The sequence below is a fragment of the Panthera tigris genome, chromosome D4, assembly GCF_018350195.1.
Source record: "Panthera tigris isolate Pti1 chromosome D4, P.tigris_Pti1_mat1.1, whole genome shotgun sequence".
NCBI classification, from domain to species: domain Eukaryota; kingdom Metazoa; phylum Chordata; class Mammalia; order Carnivora; family Felidae; genus Panthera; species Panthera tigris.
In genome coordinates, this window is record NC_056672.1 from 40,551,593 (window position 1) to 40,570,388 (window position 18,796).

The 18,796-nt window shown below is 37.0% G+C and overlaps 1 protein-coding gene across 8 annotated transcripts in view; it reads left to right on the top strand.

Moving 5' to 3' along the window:
- CCDC171 (coiled-coil domain containing 171) overlaps positions 1-18,796 on the top strand; it is a 301,409-nt gene that overhangs the window by 135,581 nt on the left and 147,032 nt on the right. For all 8 annotated transcript variants that reach the window (XM_042964352.1, XM_042964351.1, XM_042964356.1 and 5 more), the window contains 2 exons: positions 1,608-2,115; positions 3,211-3,327. In XM_042964352.1, the coding sequence (XP_042820286.1) occupies positions 1,608-2,115; positions 3,211-3,327 (625 nt within the window). The remainder of the gene's footprint in view (positions 1-1,607; positions 2,116-3,210; positions 3,328-18,796) is intronic.

An 18,796-nucleotide genomic window follows, 5' to 3' on the forward strand; every position in this document is an offset into this window, starting at 1 on the left:
TGTCTAAAATACAGTGTTTCCCCTGCCCAAAGGAAGGCATCCAAGAAGTTGAATCCTTGAGAGAGTGGCTTCTTGTGTACTTCTTTAATTCATTTGTGCTCAGGACTGTACCTCTGAGGGCCTTCTTCTACTCACCGTGCACTTATTGGAAATCTCATCTGCTAGGCTTGGGGTTGGATTTAGTACAAGAGTTACTTTCCTTAGCAGTATATTTCCACAAGTTTGAATTCTTCTGACTACCGCCGATCAACATTGTCCACGGTAGGCTTTGACAGCAAATCTTGTGGAGTCATCAAGGGTTTGTGTGATTTTCTCCAACTCGGATCATTAAATTATTTTAGGGTAGCTATGGAGCCACACTTTATCACTATTTTTATTTTTAATTCTTTCTATTACATACCTCACCACCACTTGTCCTTTGTCATTATCCCTCCAAAAGCCTGTCAATATCATTTTGTGCAAACTCCCTTTTGGGTACCTCTGCCAGTCTGGCATAGTTTGATAGTGCATTACACCACAGTTATTGATTTGCTTGTCTGTTTTCCTAGCACATGGAATTTAGTGACTAGTCAATAAATGTTTATTGAATGATAAATGAATCAGTAAAGGAAATTGGGATCTGTTATCTTCTGAATACTCTACCTCAGCAGTTCCTTAATGATCAGGCATAAGATTTCATAGAGAACTATTTTATTTTCTAGCAATTAAAATATGTTGTCCATAGTTAAAATTTCTTGGTGTTTCAAATTGTTTGGATTGCAAATTCCTTGATGAGGGAAAAAGGATCAGAGAGATGCTGAGGCCCAGCTCACAGTTAGTTATTTCCTCCCACCACTGGGGCTGTGCTTTGTTCAGTCTGCTGTCTCAGGAAGGTAAGAAAGAGCTGAAATGAGAGATTTTAACCCGAGAATTAGTCCCCCCTCACCCAGTAAATGGCAGACAGTCAAGTGCTATTTGTTATATTGTTGATTTAACCCTTTGCTTATTCTGGCAAAAAGTAAAGTCTTTTCACATATAGGAAAACCTCTACTGCTGATGTAATTTGTTTAAAAAGCAGGAAATAAAAGTGAGGAATGGAAGAGGAGAAATTCTGTTTTCTAAATATGTGTATTTCTGCATAGGTGTATGGGAAATTCATGAAGTACTTTTAGAGTTATGCGTTCTATGTTATGTAAAGTTTCTGTGTAAGAGGATTTAAAAATCAACATGCACATTTAGGGGCGCCTGGGTGGCTCAGCCGGTTAAGTGTTTGACTTCAGCTCAGGTCATGATCGCCCAGTTCGTGGGTTTGAGCCCCTCACTGGGCTCTGTGCTGACAGCTCAGAGTCTGGAGCCTGCTTCAGATTCTGTGTCTCCCTCTCTCTCTGCCCCTCCCCCGCTCATGCTCTGCCTCTCTCTCAAAAATAAGTAAATGTTAAAAAAAATGTTTAGATCAACATGCACATTTAGATCTAACCTGTTGCTCCATCATACATATTTTTTGGATATTTAGAACATGGGGCTTTTGAGGAAGAATTAGTTGTCAGCAAAAGTTTGTTTTCTTTCTACAAAGAGGAAGTAATAAAATGCCTAGTTGTTTAAAATATTTTATTTGACTTCTCTTATAGAAATTTCAAGAAATTGCTGAAAAAAATATGGAAAAGTTGAACCGTATTGAGAAGTCACACGAACAGATGGTTCTCGAAAATTCACGCTTCAAAACTGTGTTATCACAGACTCAAAGGGAACAAGCATCCTTGCTGGCAGCCTGTGCATTGATGGCCGGTGCCTTATATCCTCTCTATAGCCGGTCATGTGCCTTATCGACACAGAGAGATTTTCTCCAGGAGCAGTTCAACACCTTTGAGTTGTTCAAACTGGAAGTCAGAACTCTAGCCCAGGCTTTGTCAACCGTAGAGGAAAAGAAGCAAGAGGAAGCTAAGATGAAGAAAAGGCCATTCAAAGGACTGATGATACGTGTATTCCGGAAAGGTGTAATTGCAATTTTGGCAGCAAATAGGCTCAAGATTTTGGGCCAATCATGTGCCTCTCTTTTTACCTGGATGGAGAGCTTCAAAGAAGGCATAGGCATGTTGGTGTGTACAGGAGAGCCCAAAGACAAGCATAAATTTCCAAGTAAGATAATTTAAGCTTTTTAAAAATCTAAGTTGAGTGTAAGGACATACAATGTGACCAGGCTTAGCCATTGTGTAAAAACTTGAAAAATCATTTAATATGTCAACTCATGTAACATAGTCTCTCGTGTGTTGTAGATATGTGTGTGGGTATGGAGAAATGTATATTTATGTATAAATTAGGTTTTGATTTTTTTGTTATAAACATTAAAATTTAAAGAAAGTGGCAAATATAATTTCAACTTTGCCTAGCTTTATGTGTGTGTGTATATATACATATATATATGTATATATATATGTATATACACACATATATATATATAGTCAGCTTTATTATATTTGAATGCTCTTTTCACAGTAAAGTGGAGAGTTTATATAGTGATTTTTCAATTAAGCCGATCCAGAGACTCTCCCCTATTTAAAATTAATTAGCAGTATAATTTATTTTTACTTTCTATGAGTCAGTATAAAATGATCAGAGTTAAAAATCTATTGAGGAATTGAACGGAAATGAGACAGATGTAAATTTTCCAGTTAACTTTTTTTTTTAAAAGTTTCACTATTCTGAGGAAATAGTGATTTCAGTTTTTAACTTTAAAAATCAAGCTATTAAGGGGGCACCTGGGTGGCTCAGTCAGTTAAGCTTCCGACTTCGGCTCAGGCCATGATCTTGCAGTTCGTGAGTTGGGGCCCCGTGTCCAGTTCTGTGCTGACAGCTCAGAGCCTGGAACCTGCTTCAGATTTTGTGTCTACCCCCCTCTCTGCCCCTCCCTCGCTCATGCTCTCTCTCTCTCTCTTTCTCTCTCAAAAATAAATAAACATTAAAAAAATGTTTTTTAAATAAAAAAATCAAGCTGTTAAGTAATGTAAGTAGAACTGAAAAAAAAATACTTTTCTTTTTTTTTGACATCACTTAATTTATATATATAAATAAATTGTCAGTCAAATCTAACATTTCTTGTAGACTTTTCCACACTAGGCAAAGTTCTACCTACAAGTTTTGGTCTGTTTCCTAAATAGCCAAACGTTGCTATGAATTTTAAACATGGATTTTAAAAGTTTACAACATCGCATAATGGATCTTCTTTTCTTGCAGGGCACCAAAAGGAGCAGTTACGTTGTTTGCAAGCACTTAGTTGGCTTACCAGTACCGACCTTCTGGCTGCAATCATCACTTCTATGGCCGAGTTACAGGAAGTCATTAGTAAAACAGGTACGCTTCCCTCTTTTAGGTCCTTGCAAATGTCTAGAAATGCTTTACAGTTCGAATTCTAATAAACCATCTAGGAAGAAAATACACTTTTTTTCATCTTTCTCCATTCAGGTACAGAGAGATTATTAAATCTCTATTTGATGATGGAGAGGATTAATGTAAATTTTGGTGGGTAATTTTGTCTTAATTTATGGGGAAATTAAATGACATTTCTTGGTGAATGTATCCACCTTATTTTTTCCTTTTAGGATCTGACATTCCAAAGGAAATCTCATCATTAACTTTTTTTTTTTAATGAATACTGGGAATGTTCTTGCAAATGTCTTCCTTCATTTCTATTTCTAGCTATACATTTTAGAAGTTTGAGGAATAACTGAACCAGTAGGAAACTTTTCTCGTTAGTGATATGTTTTTATTTTTCCTAATTAATTTTCAATAGAGTTAATTTGAGTAGTCTGTTTCCACCAGGTGTGGAACCACCTATAATCAGTGATTTCCAAAGGTCTAAAAATCAGTTTACTGGGGCATCTGGGTGGCTCAGTCAGTTAAGTGTCTGAATTTGGCTCAGGTCATGATCTTGCTGTTCTGGAGTTCGAGCCCTGCATCAGGCTCTGTGCTGACAGCTCAGAGCTTGGAGCCTGTTTCAGATTCTGTGTCTTCCTCTCTCTCTCTCTGCTGCTCCCCTGCTCATATTCTGTTTCTCTCTCTCAAAAATAAGTAAACATTATAAATAAATGAATAAATAAATAAATAAATAATTCAGTTTATTTTTTAATGACTCAGATTGCAGGATATGTTTGTATGAAAAGTTCAATGAAAACTAATTTTTCAAGAATAACATACACCTACCTACTGGTTAAGCTATGTCATTGGACTAATTATGGCCATTTCAGACACATTAATAGTAAAAATAATATAATGGATTTGATAATACTTGCCTGCCTTGTGGAATGTTGTAAGCATTAATGAGGTAATAATTTGGGATGTAGTTTAATTCTTTAGACAACTCTGCTATATACATGTAGATCATTTGTTGTGATTTCTGATAACTAAATCTATGTTCGTATAGTGGGAAACTTATGATGCAAAGATTAATTTTAGGTTGTGGCCCGTTGATGTTGGTAAGCAATATTCATCTCTAATATTTTGGCAAAATGTCAATGTACTGGGTTTGAAGTCTGAAATAAAAGTCTAAATAAAATGTATTTTAAGAATGTTGGCATTATACCTTAAGAGGAAAATTAACATTCTTGAAAGAACTTAATAAAAGTTATTGGAGTTAGTTTGAAAAACAGATTATTTGTGTTCATCATATTCTTGTAGGTGTGTGAACACTTGACATAGATTGGTTTCTTAAGCTACAATCCTGTGTATATTACTTTATTTATTTATTTTTTCTTTTCACTGTGCTATACATCTTCAGGAGATGAAAGAAACATATATGACTTGGATCTGGACATCTAGAAAATATACATAATGATTATAGAACAAGATTGGCAATTCGTGAATAACTTTAGGCAGAAAGTAATCAAGATTGAATGAGGAAATACTGGCTTTAAATGTAAGAATCCAAGATAGGTACAGCGTAGTGGGGGCTTACTAGTATTGGGAAGGCTTCAGGGAGCCTTAACGGAAGGCCTTTGCTGGGCCTAGAAAGATAGATAAGTTACATAGGAGGGACAGCATCCAGATGGAGGGCAGAGCCTGAGCAGAAATGCAGAGGTGGGAGTAGGCACAGAATGGGAAGAGGGACATTAAGGAGATGGAATGGAAATCCATGCCTAGCATATCTGGCTTATACATGGTGATTACTAAAATGTATTTTCTGTTATAACTATATTGGAGAATCGTGGGAGAAAAGGTGGAACATTGGCATGCGATCAGATTATAGAGACTTTATAAAACTAGACAGTGATCTCCTTGAGCACATTTTCCAAAAGTGGACCCTTGTAATATCTTAAAGTTAAGATACTGACACAATGATTATTTGAGACCCTAATAAAAATATGTGTAGGTAAGACTTATCAAGGAGAAGGTAGACCAAGAATGGTGTGTCTTTAAATGCTTGCCTCCCTCCAGGAACAGAGCTGCCTTGTTAGAATCTGGTTGTACCTCTAATGGCTTGAGAAAAGAGCAAGTTCAGGGAAACTCATCTTTAGGGAAGCCTTTAAATGTTGTTGGCTAAAGAACACTAAGTAATTAGGGAAGAGTTAAGTGATAGTTGCTTAGAGGGGGAGAATAATTGATGTATTGAAATCCCGAAGAGTATAGGGAAGAATATGGTTGGACAGGTAAACAATTGAGTTGTTATTGGACTAGTACAAAAATGATCAGTGTGTTCCTTTTGCAGAGGCGACTTGACAAGCTGGGCTCATAGAATAATTCATTCAAAATATGATGACCAGTTAATGCATTACCTTTTCTAGGTAATGTGTTTTCATTTTCATGGGTATCCTAGTAGTAGAAATTTCCTGATACTTTATTTATTTATTTATTTAAAAAAAATTTTTTTTTAACATTTATTTATTTTGAGACAGAGAGAGAGACAGAGCATGAACAGGGGAGGATCAGATAGAGAGGGAGACACAGAATCCGAAGCAGGCTCCAGGCTCTGAGCTGTCAGCACATAGCCTGATGTGGGGCTCGAACCCACGGACCGGGAGATCATGACCTGAGCTGAAGTCGGACGCTCAACCGACTGAGCCACCCAGGCGCCCCAAAATTTCCTGATACTTTAGCAGAAAGGATGGGAAAATATTTTCAGACACTTAAAGTACATGAGAGGTTATTAACAGATAATAGTGAGGGTAATAAATGTAAAGCTATAACAGCTTACATAGTCATGTTGAGTTTATAACTTAAGTGTATGAATAACCTAAATATACGATAAGCATTAGCATATAGCAGAAGGAGCATTAGCTTTGTACAAGGCGGATTTGATTTTGTTTGCAGCTCTGCTAGTTATTAGTTGTGTGAAACTGGACAAGTTACTTTGTTACTAGACCTCAGGCTCTTTACCTAGAAATGGAGATAGTACTATCTTCCTGGTTTTTATGAGGATTTAATGAGATAACCCTTGTTGAACATTTTGTAACAGTACCTAGCATATAGTGGGCGCTAAAAAAACCTGTTTCCTTACAACCCATCTCATCATGAAAGTAGTGTATTACATTCCTGAATGTAGTACACACGTCTGCCTGTATGCATTTTTAGACAACTGATTATTTTCTATTGCTATGTGTTATTCCGATCTGTTTTATTCCTCTCTGCCTCTCTGCCTTTCTGTCTGCCCACCCTTCATTTCTTCTTCTTACCCTCCCTTCTTCCTTCCTACCACCTGCTCATCCATCTACTAACAGGCTAACAAATGATATAAATGTTACCATAAGCTACATACTGTTTTATATTTGCATTTAAAAAAATTATTTTGAGAGGTGCCTGGGTGACTCAGTCGGTTACATGTCAGACTCTTGATTTCTGCTCAGGTCATGACCTCACGGTTTGCGAGTTCGAGCCCCACACTGGGCTCTGCGCTGACAATGTGGAGCCTGCTTGGGATTCTCTCTCCCTCCGCCTCTGCCCCTCCCGCTCTCGCTCTCTCTCTCTCTGTCTCTCAAAATAAATAAATGAACTTAAAAACTGATTTTGAAATAGTTTTAATCTTACAGAATAGTTGCAAATACACAATAGAGACTCTTTTTGCTGAATGATTTGAGAGCAAGTAGCTGACATGATGCCCATTACTTTCTCATATTTTAGCATGTATTTCAGGCAAGACATTGTTCTACATAACCAGAGGGCTGTGATCAACGTCAGGAAACTGTTCAGACCCCCTTTGACTTACCCTAGTTGTCCCAACCATGTCTTTTATAGCAAAAGGATCTGGTTTCGAATTATGTGTTGCATTAAGTGACGTTTCTTTAATCTCCCTCAGCGTGGAAAAGTTCCTCAGTCTTTCCTTGACCATCATATTCTTGAAGATTACAGACTGATTTTTGTAAAATACCCTTCAGTTTTGATCTGTTTGATGTTTCCTCATGATTAGATTCAGTTCATGCAATTTTGGCAAGAAAATCACAGAAATGATGCCGTGTTTCACTTATGGCATGCTATAATAGCTTTAGCTTAAAAAAAGTCATGCTTTTGAAGGATTTTCTCCATTTCTATTAATATTATTCTAGGGAATGATTACATACATGTATATATGTGTTTATTATATATTATATAAATGTTCATATATATACATATATACATATATATACACATATATATATATGTTTACTTATATTTGAGAGAGAGAGAGAGAGAGAGAGAGAGAGAGAGAGAGAGGCAGAGAGCAAGCAGAGGAGTGGCAGTGAGAGAGAGAGGGAGACACAGAATCTGAAGCAGGCTCCAGGCTCTGAGCTGTCAGCACAGAGCCCGATGCGGGGCTTGAACTCACAGACCATGAGATCATGACCTGAGCCACCCAGGGGTCCCTGGGGAATGATTTTTAATGTTTGGGTAATATTTATCAGTTGAATATTTCATAATTTGTTTAACCAATTCATAATAGGATCTTTTCATCGCAGGACAGTTATCAGGAATATGAGTTCAGCTTTGATTTGTAATTGATTCATTGTCTCTTGGATCACCTAATATTATGAGTAGTATCTTAATTCTTTCAACCAAGTGGGATATTGAGATGGCAAAATCTTGGTAAAGTTTATTAAGGAAATAATCTGAAAATCCTGAAATGAAAAAAGTTATTTCTTAGAGCCATATTTTTTCTTTTCTGTTCCTTCCTTCTTTCATTTTCTTGTTTTGAAGAACTTGCTGAAAATTTAAACCATTTTACATGTCAAGACTACATATTGATGGCATCAGTCACTTTTTTTTTCAAGCCTCAGGAAAACTGGTGCTGTGTGTCAATATCAAGTAGTAGTTTTTAAATATATTTAATAGTAACTACGTCACTTCTTGTATTATCTTTGTTCCAAGGTAAAAAAAAAGTATATTATTCTTTTTAAAAATACTCTTTTTAGGTACCTATCTTTTTAGACTAAGTTCTGAATTATACACATACTGTTAATTATATAGGAGAGAAAAATTTTACCGAAGAGGGAAAATTAAACACTTAGGGTACATAGTAGAGTATGAATTAAGAACTTGGGCTCTAGATTTGAATCTGGGTCCCATTGCTTAACTTTGTGTGTGACATTGGGAAAGGTACTCGATCCCTTTCGGCCTCAACGTCTTCCCCTCTTCCCCTGTGGAATTGGGCTAAGAAGAGTTCCTCAGTTATAGAGTCATTAGGTGTGAATGTAACCTTCTCAGCCAAATCTCTTATATATGTAATTGCCAACCAAATGTTTATTGTTTTACCTGTTTTTTTGTGTTCTGATATGTCACACGAACTGGTATATCACTTTATGCCTTTCATGAAACGGGAAATTCAAGAGCGATAAGCTTGAATTCACTGCTCAGAAAGTGCTAAGGGTGGCTGCTCCTGCTACCTTCTTAACTTTGAGGATGTATTTACAGGCAGTGGGCAGAGACCCCAGTTTCTAGTTTGCCTCTGTAAATACTGGACAGGTGGCAACCTTCTTGCTTTCATTAAAGTGTTTGCCCACTTGAGATAAATTACCTCTTCCAGGTATCCAAATGGTGTGCCTGCAAGAGATCATTTACCTCAAACAGGGGAGAACGTTACTTCCACTGAAGAGCTGGGATATCAATCATTATGTGAATGGACTGAAGAACTCTTTAGATAGCTGAACATTTCGTATGTCTGGTCTAGCCTGAATTTCTTTAGAAGCAAGTGCGCTGATTTGCATGGAATAATCTCTGAATAAATAGTAGATGGATATGAATAGTAAGTTCATACATTCTGTTACATATTTCCTCCATAGTTGAATCATAATTATCCAGAAGATAGATGACCCCAGTATACGTGCCCCTGCTATGACTACTCAGAAGTTTCTTTCATTGTTACTTTGAGTTAACTTTGTAGAGGTCATAACAACTCTTTGAGGCACAGCTTAGAAATCTGGGTTGTATTTGGCATAACACTGAGGTTTCACATGTAGGAAGTTCAAAGCAAAATAAAGATATTTCTGTTAATAAGTAGTTATTTTATATATATTTTAAAACTAGGGTTTTATTGATTCCTAAAAAATAATAAAAAGAGCATTCTTACTTCAAGTGTGGTCTGTGGACCAACAGCATCAGCATTAACGAGGAATATGTTAGAAATGCCTAATCTCAGAACAACAACAAAAAAAGAAATGCATTATCTCAGACTCTACTCCAGAACTATTCAATCAGAATCTACATTTTAATAAGGTCCTCAGATGACTTACATGCACAGTAAAGTTTGAGAAGAAGTAACTTAGAGGGCTTTGTTATTTATACAACTTCAACTTATATCTGAAATTGGAACAAGTACATGTAGAGACTTTTGTATGTATCATTTTTGATACTTCAGTTACAAGTGTCTATTTTGGGGATCCACATGTGATTTATTGAATTTTCTTCTAATTTTTTGATTTTCTTTATTATTATTACCTTAACATGTTCCCGTATTTTTTCAAACATTTTATTATCAAAAATTTCAGGTGCACAGGAAAGATGAAATAATTTTACAGTGGACACATACTTTGTTTTTCAAATTAAAATTTTACTTGCCTATCATAATTTTTAAGAACAATTTTTGAATGGGTAATTTCTCTTTGAGAATGCCGATGACTATGTAAAATTCCAGTGTCACAACTTTCATAGCGTGTATTTGTTAATAATGTTAAAATAGTATACAAAATCAAAATTATTTTAAGAAATATAAGTGAGCCTTCAGCATATTTTGGAATTTATAGGTACTTTGCAGGACACTTCTAAGAGCCTGAAGCCTTTTCTTAGAAGGGTAGGTTGCGAATCCAGATGCTATCCAACAAAGCAGCATAATTAGTTTTTCAGATATTTGTAAAAGAATGGAGGAAAAAATTTCCTCTCAAATCTATAGTAAAATACTAGATATGCATTTACAAATGTTATTTTACCACCACCTTGTTCTAGAAGAAAATTATGGCCATTTAAAAGTACCTGTAAAATATGACTGTATGATAATCATTAAAACTTGAGTAAGAGAAAGTGGAAGCAAATTTGAACGAGGAATGATGTTGAAAAAGCCGGTTATGATGGCCTGCATAGTTGTGTTCAAATTCAGGTCTCAGGATTCAATTGTCAATGATGTCATTAAAGAAAAACCAGAAATTTAGAAGAAATAAAAATGTCCTTGGACTAAGAATAGATAGGAATTTGTCCTGTAGCTCTTAACCAAAAGGGACATTGTGATAGAGTGACTAACATTCTCAATAATATCAGACATAGAATTCTCTGTCTCTTCTTTTTAAGTCAGACATATTGGGATATGATTTATGTATAATAAAGTTTAATCATTTAGCTGTAAAATTGAATAGATTAAAAAAATGTATATGCTAGAATGTATACTAGAAAATATATAGAACATTTTCTTTACCTTTTTTGAAGTCACCCCTACATACTCCTAGCTCAAGGTAGCCACTAGTCTTTTTGCTGTCACTGTAATTTTGTCTTTTCAAGCATTTCATAAAAATGGAGTCATACAATGCAAAGGTGTCTAGCTAAATTGCACTGGCAGAGGGAACAGTCCCCGCATTGTTCTTACTTCAGACCCCACCTACAAGTTTAAGAGTTCCTGGGGCCACTTTCACTTCACGCCAGCTGATTATGAGTTAAGGAGCTCCTATGAATTCTCTCAGGTTCCATAATTTGCTAGAAACTCCTAGAACTCAAGAAAGTGCTGTATTTAGGATTACATTTTTATTATAGCCAACAGAAACAATTTAGACCCAAAGGAAGGGATGCATAGGGTAAAGTCTAGGATTCCAGGCATCAAGCTTCCATTGTCCGTGGGACAAGGTAGCCTCCTGCTATCGATTTATGACAGTACATATGGAGTATTACCAACCTGGGAAGCTCACTGGAACTTCAATGTCCAGAATTCTATTGAGGCTTCAGTATATGAACATGATTATTTGGATTGTTGGCTGTGTTGCTGAACTCAGTCTCCAGCTCCCTTCCCCTCTGTGGAGGTTGAGCTGATGTTACCTTGGCTCAAAGCCCCAACCTCTAATCACATTGTTGGTCTTTCTGACATGCCCAGTCCTTACCTTTAGTCATGTTGTTAGCATAAAGTGTGAGATGCCCACCATGAGTCAGCCCATTAATATGAGCTATGAAGGGTGGTCCTGTGGGCCCACCTTGAATAACAAAGACACTCTACTCACAGCAGAAATTCTGAGGTTTTGGAGGCTACCTCCCTGTCATGCTTAAACTCTGTATATCTAGCTTTCTGTGGGTATCCTAAAAACACCTCACACTCAGCATGTTCCAAAATTTAATCGTCTTCTTTGTCCCTAAACCCCCTTCTAAATTTTCTGTCTTTGTAATTGGTATGGACATCCACCAAGTAGTCATTAAAATAGAAACTGGCAGTCGGGGAGCCTGGGTGGCTCAGTCAGTTAAGTGTCTGTTTGTGCTTAGGTCATGATCTCACAGTTTTGTGAGTTTGAGCTCCATGTCAGGCTCTGCGCTGATGGTGTGGAGCCTGCTTGGGGTTCTCTCTCTCTCCCTCTATCTCTGCCCCTCCTCTGCTCATACTGTCTCTGTCTCTCTCAAAATAAATAAACTGAAAAAAAAGAAAAAAGAAACCTGGGAGTCTCCCTAACTTACTCTTATTCTTACTCTTATGCTCTATATTTTACATATTTTATTAGTCCACTTTTTATTCTAGCCTCATCACTATTGCTTTAGCTCCATATTTTTTGCAGGTGTTCCCCCCTTAGTTTAAACATTTTTTAAAAATGTTTTTATTAATTTATTTTTGAGACAGAGAAAGACAGAGCATGAGCAGGGGAGGGACAGAGTAAGAGGGAGACACAGAATCTGAAGCAAGTTCCAGGCTCTGAGCTGACAGCACAGAGCCTGACGCAGGGCTCAAACTCACGGAGTGTGAGATCATGACCTGAGCTGAAGTAGGACGCTCAACCAACTGAGCCATCCAGGCACCCCACAGGTGTTCCCCTTTTAACCTACTAATGGGTGTCCATTCTTAGATACACTGCCATTCTTTATATCTATCTATCTATCTATCTATCTATCATCTATCTATCATCTATCTATCATCTATCTCATATTTAGCAAAGAAATAATTTGGAGGAGGGTTGTACAAGTAACAAGGAAGTAGGAAGTAGCACGAGTGTATTGTAAACATTTATAAAGCCTTGAAGAGTATGAGGAAATAAATATAAATTTCTTGTAATCTCTTAAGAATATGATCAATATTGATGTGTACATCTTTCAAGTTGTTTTGTATGTATTTCAATGTGACTGGATCATTTTGTAGTCATTTTTCATTGTTACTTTTTTCTTATTTTTAATGGCTGTCATACTAATGTCATCTCATTTGCTGTTGTAAGGGTTAAATGAGTTAATGCATGTAAACAGTGCTTGATCTATTGCATATCTTTGGCCTCAGCATCAGCAACAGCATTATTCCTCATTTCTTATTGCATGAATTAACTCTTTGGCAAGGTATACAAGACCCTTCTTGAACTGATTCTCATCTATTTGTATAGCTTCACCTCCCAGTACTCTCATTAATAAACCTGCAATTTAGCTGAACTGAATTGCTTGTTGTTCCCCAGATGTGAGATGCTCTCTGTCTCCAAACATACTCTCTGTCTCCAAACATACGGAAAAAACTATTTTTGCTGCTAAACCTTAGGAGGAGCTTACTACATGGATTATCATATTGGAAATATTGAATAACATCACAGTTTCTATCTCTAAAAGCTACTTTGTAGAAGATGCAGAAGTTTTTTTCTTGTCAACGTTACTTATATTCATCTTCAGTGAAAACTGAGGGCATAGTGTTATATTACAGTTCCCTATGCAGCTTTCTTATTATTTACGTTGACACAGAGGCAGACGCTAAAGGATATAGATTTATAATTGGGTAACATATTCCTTAGATAAGAGGTCTTTTAACCTTGGGCTCACAGAACCCTTCTCAAAAGGGTCCATGGTCAGAATTTGGGAGCAGGGATAGGGGTGCGTCAGTGGATTTGGATGGAAAAAAATTACATCTTGTTTCACTAACCACTAACCGAACTTTGACATTTCCTTCAATTATGAGTGGTGATGGCAGACCATACTAATATTAGCTGTACAGTGACTTTGTTACTGATAGAAATCACTGATGTTTTCCCATTGTAATACAGTTGTTGCAGCTATCTCCAGATACAGCCTGTGCTCATCTTTGCTAACCAGTAATCACGAGACCTGTCACATACGTGACATGTAATTGTGGTCTTCTGTGTACACATGGATGCTGGTGCAAGTTTTCTGGATAAGTGTCAGAACAGCTTTGCACCTAATAGTTGCTCACCTATTCAAGTGAGCTTCTATGTTCTTCATGTTTATATTTTTTCTAGTATTCCCCAAATACAAAATTCTCTGTTATTTCTTTGAAAGAGCAATCTGCAAACACCTGGAAACACTTCAGAACTCTTTCAAAGGAGTTCCTGACACTACTGATGAATTTTCTGAAAAAGAAATAATGAAATTGATTCCATATACAAACGTATCAAAAACAATAATATGTTTAGGAATAAATTTAACTGAGGAACAAATTGGTGCAGCCACTCTGGAAAACAGTGTGGAGGTTCCTCAAAAAATTAAAAATAGACCTACCCTATGACCCAGCAATAGCACTGCTAGGAATTTACCCAAGGGATACGGGAGTACTGATGCATAGGGGCACTTGTACCCCAATGTTTATAGCAGCACTCTCAACAATAGCCAAATTATGGAAAGAGCCTAAATGTCCATCAACTGATGAATGGATAAAAAAAATTGTGGTTTATGTACACAATGGAGTACTACGTGGCAATGAGAAAGAATGAAATATGGCCCTTTGTAGCAACATGGATGGAACTGGAGAGTGTTATGCTAAGTGAAATAAGCCATACAGAGAAAGACCAATACCGTATGGTTTCACTCTTATGTGGATCCTGAGAAACTTAACAGAAACCCATGGGGGAGGGGAAGGAAAAAAAAAAAAAAAGAGGTTAGAGTGGAAGAGAGCCAAAGCATAAGAGACTGTTAAAAACTGAGAACAAACTGAGGGTTGATGGGGGGTGGGAGGGAGGGGAGGGTGGGTGATGGGTATTGAGGAGGGCACGTTTTGGGATGAGCACTGGGTGTTGTATGGAAACCAATTTGACAATAAACTTCATATATTGAAAAAAATACAAAAAAAAATTTAACCGAGGAAGGGAAGGTCTCTCATCTGAGAACTAGAAGTTATTGATGAAAGAAATCAAAGAAGACTCAAATAAATGGAAAGGTATCCTGTGCTCATGGGTTAGAAGAATTAATATTGGTGAAATATCCATACTACCAAAAACCATCTACAGATTCAATGTAATCCCTATCGAGATTCCAGTCACTTTTTTTTAGTAGAAGTAGAAAAAGCCAAAATGTATAGCCACAAAAGACTCCAAAAAGGCAAAGAAATCTTAAGAAGAACAAAGCAGGAGGCGTCATGACTTCCTGATTTCAAGTTATACTATAAAGCTATAGTAATCAAAATGTATGGTACTGACATAAAACTGGACAAATAGACCAATAGAACAGAATCTAGAGCCAAAAGCATAAACTGAAAACCCAAGCACATATGGTCAACTGATATCTGACAAGGGAGCCAAGAATACTCAACAGAGGGAAGATAGTCTCTTCAATAATGGTGCTGGGATAATTGGGTATTCACATGTAGAAGAATGAAACTGGACCACACACACAAATATTAACTTGAAATGGATTAACAACTTAAATATAAGACCTGAAACTATGAAACTTCTAGGAGAAAACAAGGCTCCTTGACATAGGTCTTGATCCAGATTCTCTGGATCTGACACTAAATCACAAGCAACAAGATAAAAAATTAACAAGTGGGACTACATTAGACTAAAAAGCTTCTGTACAGCAAAAGAAACTATCAACAAAGTGAAAAGACAAACTACAGAGTGGGAAAAATATTTGCAAACCATATGTCTTATAAGGGGTTAATATATAAAATATATAAAGGATGGATATAATTCAATCCAAAAAACCCCAATAACCCAATTAAAGAAATGGGCAAAGGACCCAAATAGATATTTTCCCAAAGAAGATATACCAAAGGCCAACAGGTACATGAAAAGATGCTCAACATCAGTAGTCATGCAGGGAAATGCAAGTCAAAACCACAATGAGATGTCATTTTATGCCTGTTAAAATGACTATCATCAAAAAGACAAGAGATAACAGGGGCGCCTGGCTGGCCAAGTCAGAAGAGCATGTGACTCTTGATCTCAGGGTTGTGAGTTCAAGCCCTATGTTGGGTGTAGAGGTTACTTAAATATATCTCGGGGTTGTGAGTTCAAGCCCCATGTTGGGTGTAGAGATTTACTTATATATATGGAGAGAGAGAGAGAGAGAGAGAGAGAGAGAGAGAGAGAGACAAGAGATAACAAATGCTGGTGTGGAGGTGGAGGAAATTGAATCCTTGTGCACTGTTGGTGTGATTGTAAATTGATATAGCCGCTATGAAAAACAATATAGTGGATCTTCAAAAAACTAAAAATAGAGCAACCATATGATCCAGCAGTTTTGCTTCTTCCTTTTTTTTAAGGATTATTTATTTATTTTGAGAGAGAGAAAGAGTGAGCAGAGGAGGGGCAGAGAGAGAATCCCAAGCAGGATCCATGCTGCCAACACGGGGCCTGACAATGGGGCTTGAACCCACGAACCATGAGCTCATGACCTAAGCCGAAACCAAGAGTTGGACGCTCAACCGACTAAGCCATGTAGGTGCCCCCAGTAATTTCGCTTCTGGGAATATATCCAAAGGAAATGAAAACACTAACTTGACAAGATATCTGCTCCCCACCTGCCAGTTCATAGCAGTGTTATTTACAACAGCCAATATATATAAACAGCTAAGTGTCCATTGACAGATGAGTGGATAAAGAAATTATGGTATATATACAATATTGTTTAGCCATAAAAAATGAGGAAATCCTACCATTTTCAGCAATGTGGATGGACCTTGAAAGTGTTATGCTAAAGGAAATGGGTCAGAAAAAAAAAAGGAAATAGGTCAGAGAAAGGCAAATACTGTGCAATCTGTCTTATGTCTGAATACCCCCTCACCAAAACCAAAAACCAAATTCAAAGACAAAGAAATAAGACTTGTGGTTACCAGAGGTGGAAGGTAGGATGAGGGGGAATTAGAGGAAGTGGTTAAAGGTACAAATTTACATTTATAAGATAAATAAGTCCTGGGGATGTTATGTATAGCATGGTGATTACAGTTAACATTACTGTGTGGGGTATAGGAAAGGTGTTAAGAGAGTAAATCCTAGGAGTTCCCATTCTTACAAGGAGAACATTTTTGTTTTTTCTTCTTTCTTTCCTTTTTATTGTATCTATACAAGATGATGGATGTTAGCTGAACCTATTGTGGTAATTGTTTCACAGTATATGTAAATCAGACCATCATGTTGTACACCTTAAACTTATACAGTGATGTATGTTAATCATTTCTCAATAAAACTGGGGGAAAAACTCCTAAAACAAAGTACTTAAGTTCCTTCTATCTTCATAGCTTCAGTTTCTTTTCATTCATTTAATAAGTATTTATTGAGCATCTATTATATGCCAGTCACTTTTTATTTATTTATTTATTTTTACTGTTTATTTATTTTTGAGAGAGAGAGAGCACAAGCAGAGGAGGGGCAGAGAGAGAGGGGGACGCAGAATCTGAAACAGGCTTCAGGCTCTGAGCTGTCAGCACAGAGCCCAGTGCGAGGCTGGAACTCACCAACTGTGAGATCATGACCTGAGCTGAAACCAAGAGTCAGATGGCTGACCGACTGAGCCACTCAGGTGCCCCTAGATAACATTGGTTAACCATACTTAGTCACAAATTCTTTTTTTTTTTTTTTTTTTACCTGTGAGAAGAACTATGAGAGGATATACTCTCAGCAACTTTCAAATACGTAGCATCAGATTTGAGCTACGGATTCACAATCCTTTGTCTTTAAGATCTAAATTGTATTGAATATATTGAGTAAGCCAAAGATGAACTCACTGACTTTAGGATAAAAAACTTGTCACACTATGTCTAGAAATACTGGAATTTAAATAAAATTTTGAAAAAAAAAAAAGAAAGCTTTGGAGACTTCTGGTGCTTTTTTTTTTTTCCTTTCCTAGTTTTAATTTAAATTCTAGTTAGTTAACATACAGTGTAATACTAGTTTCAGGTGTAGAATTTAGTGATTCAACAGTTCCATACAACAGCCGGTGCTCATCACAAGTGCCCCCCTGAATACCCATCACTCATCGTCCATCTAGCCCATTCCCCTGCCCAACTCCCCTTCAGTAACCATCAGTTTGTTCTTTTTTTTTAAGTTTATTTATTTATTTTTTTGAGAGAGAGACAGAGAAAGACAGCAAGAGCAGGGGAAGGGCAGAGAGAGAGAGAGAGAGAGAGAGAGAGAGAGAGAATCCCAAGCAGGCCCTGCACTTTTAGTGTGGAGCCTGATGTGGGGCTCGAACTCTGAGATCAAGACCTGAACCAAAATCAAGAGCTGGATGCTCTCTACCTAGTAAGCCACCCAGGCACCCCCATTGGTTTGTTCTTTATAGTTAAGAGTCTGTTTCTTGGTTTGCTTCTCTCTCTCTCTCTCTCTTTTTTCTTCTCCCTAGAGAATTCTGGCAGTTTTTGTTGTTGTTCTTGTTTGTTTGTTTTGTTTTGTTTTGTTTTGAGAGTAGCCTACCTATATATATGTATATTTAAAAAAATGTTTTAATGTTTATTTTAGAGAGAGAGACACACACACACACACAAGTGGGGAAGGGCAGAGAGAGAGACAGAATCTGACGCAGGCTCCAAGCTCTGAGCTGTCATCCCAGAGCCCCATGTGGGGCTTGAACCCACAAACTGTGAGATCATGACCTGAGCCAAAGTTGGGCGCTTAACTGACTGAGCCACCCATGTGCCCCAAGCCTACCTATATTTGTAAAGTGAACTGTGGATGCTTTAATTACCTTTGCAGCAGTATATATTTGTGAGTTGGGGTTTTCATTATTTTTAAGTACAAAACAATTTTGATGTTCAATATGGCATATATGGTGCCTTCTCGAGATCACCTTGTAGTTCAATGTTCTTAGTCTGGCTAAGCAAAAAACTTTCACTGGGCTATATCTTCTAAAAAAATTAACTTTAGTCTGTATTTTAAATGAACTGTCCTGCATTGAATACATTAATAATCAGTCTTAAAATAGGTTGATAACTGGGGCACCTGGGTGGCTCAGCCAGTTAAGTTAAGCTCTTGGCTTTGGCTCA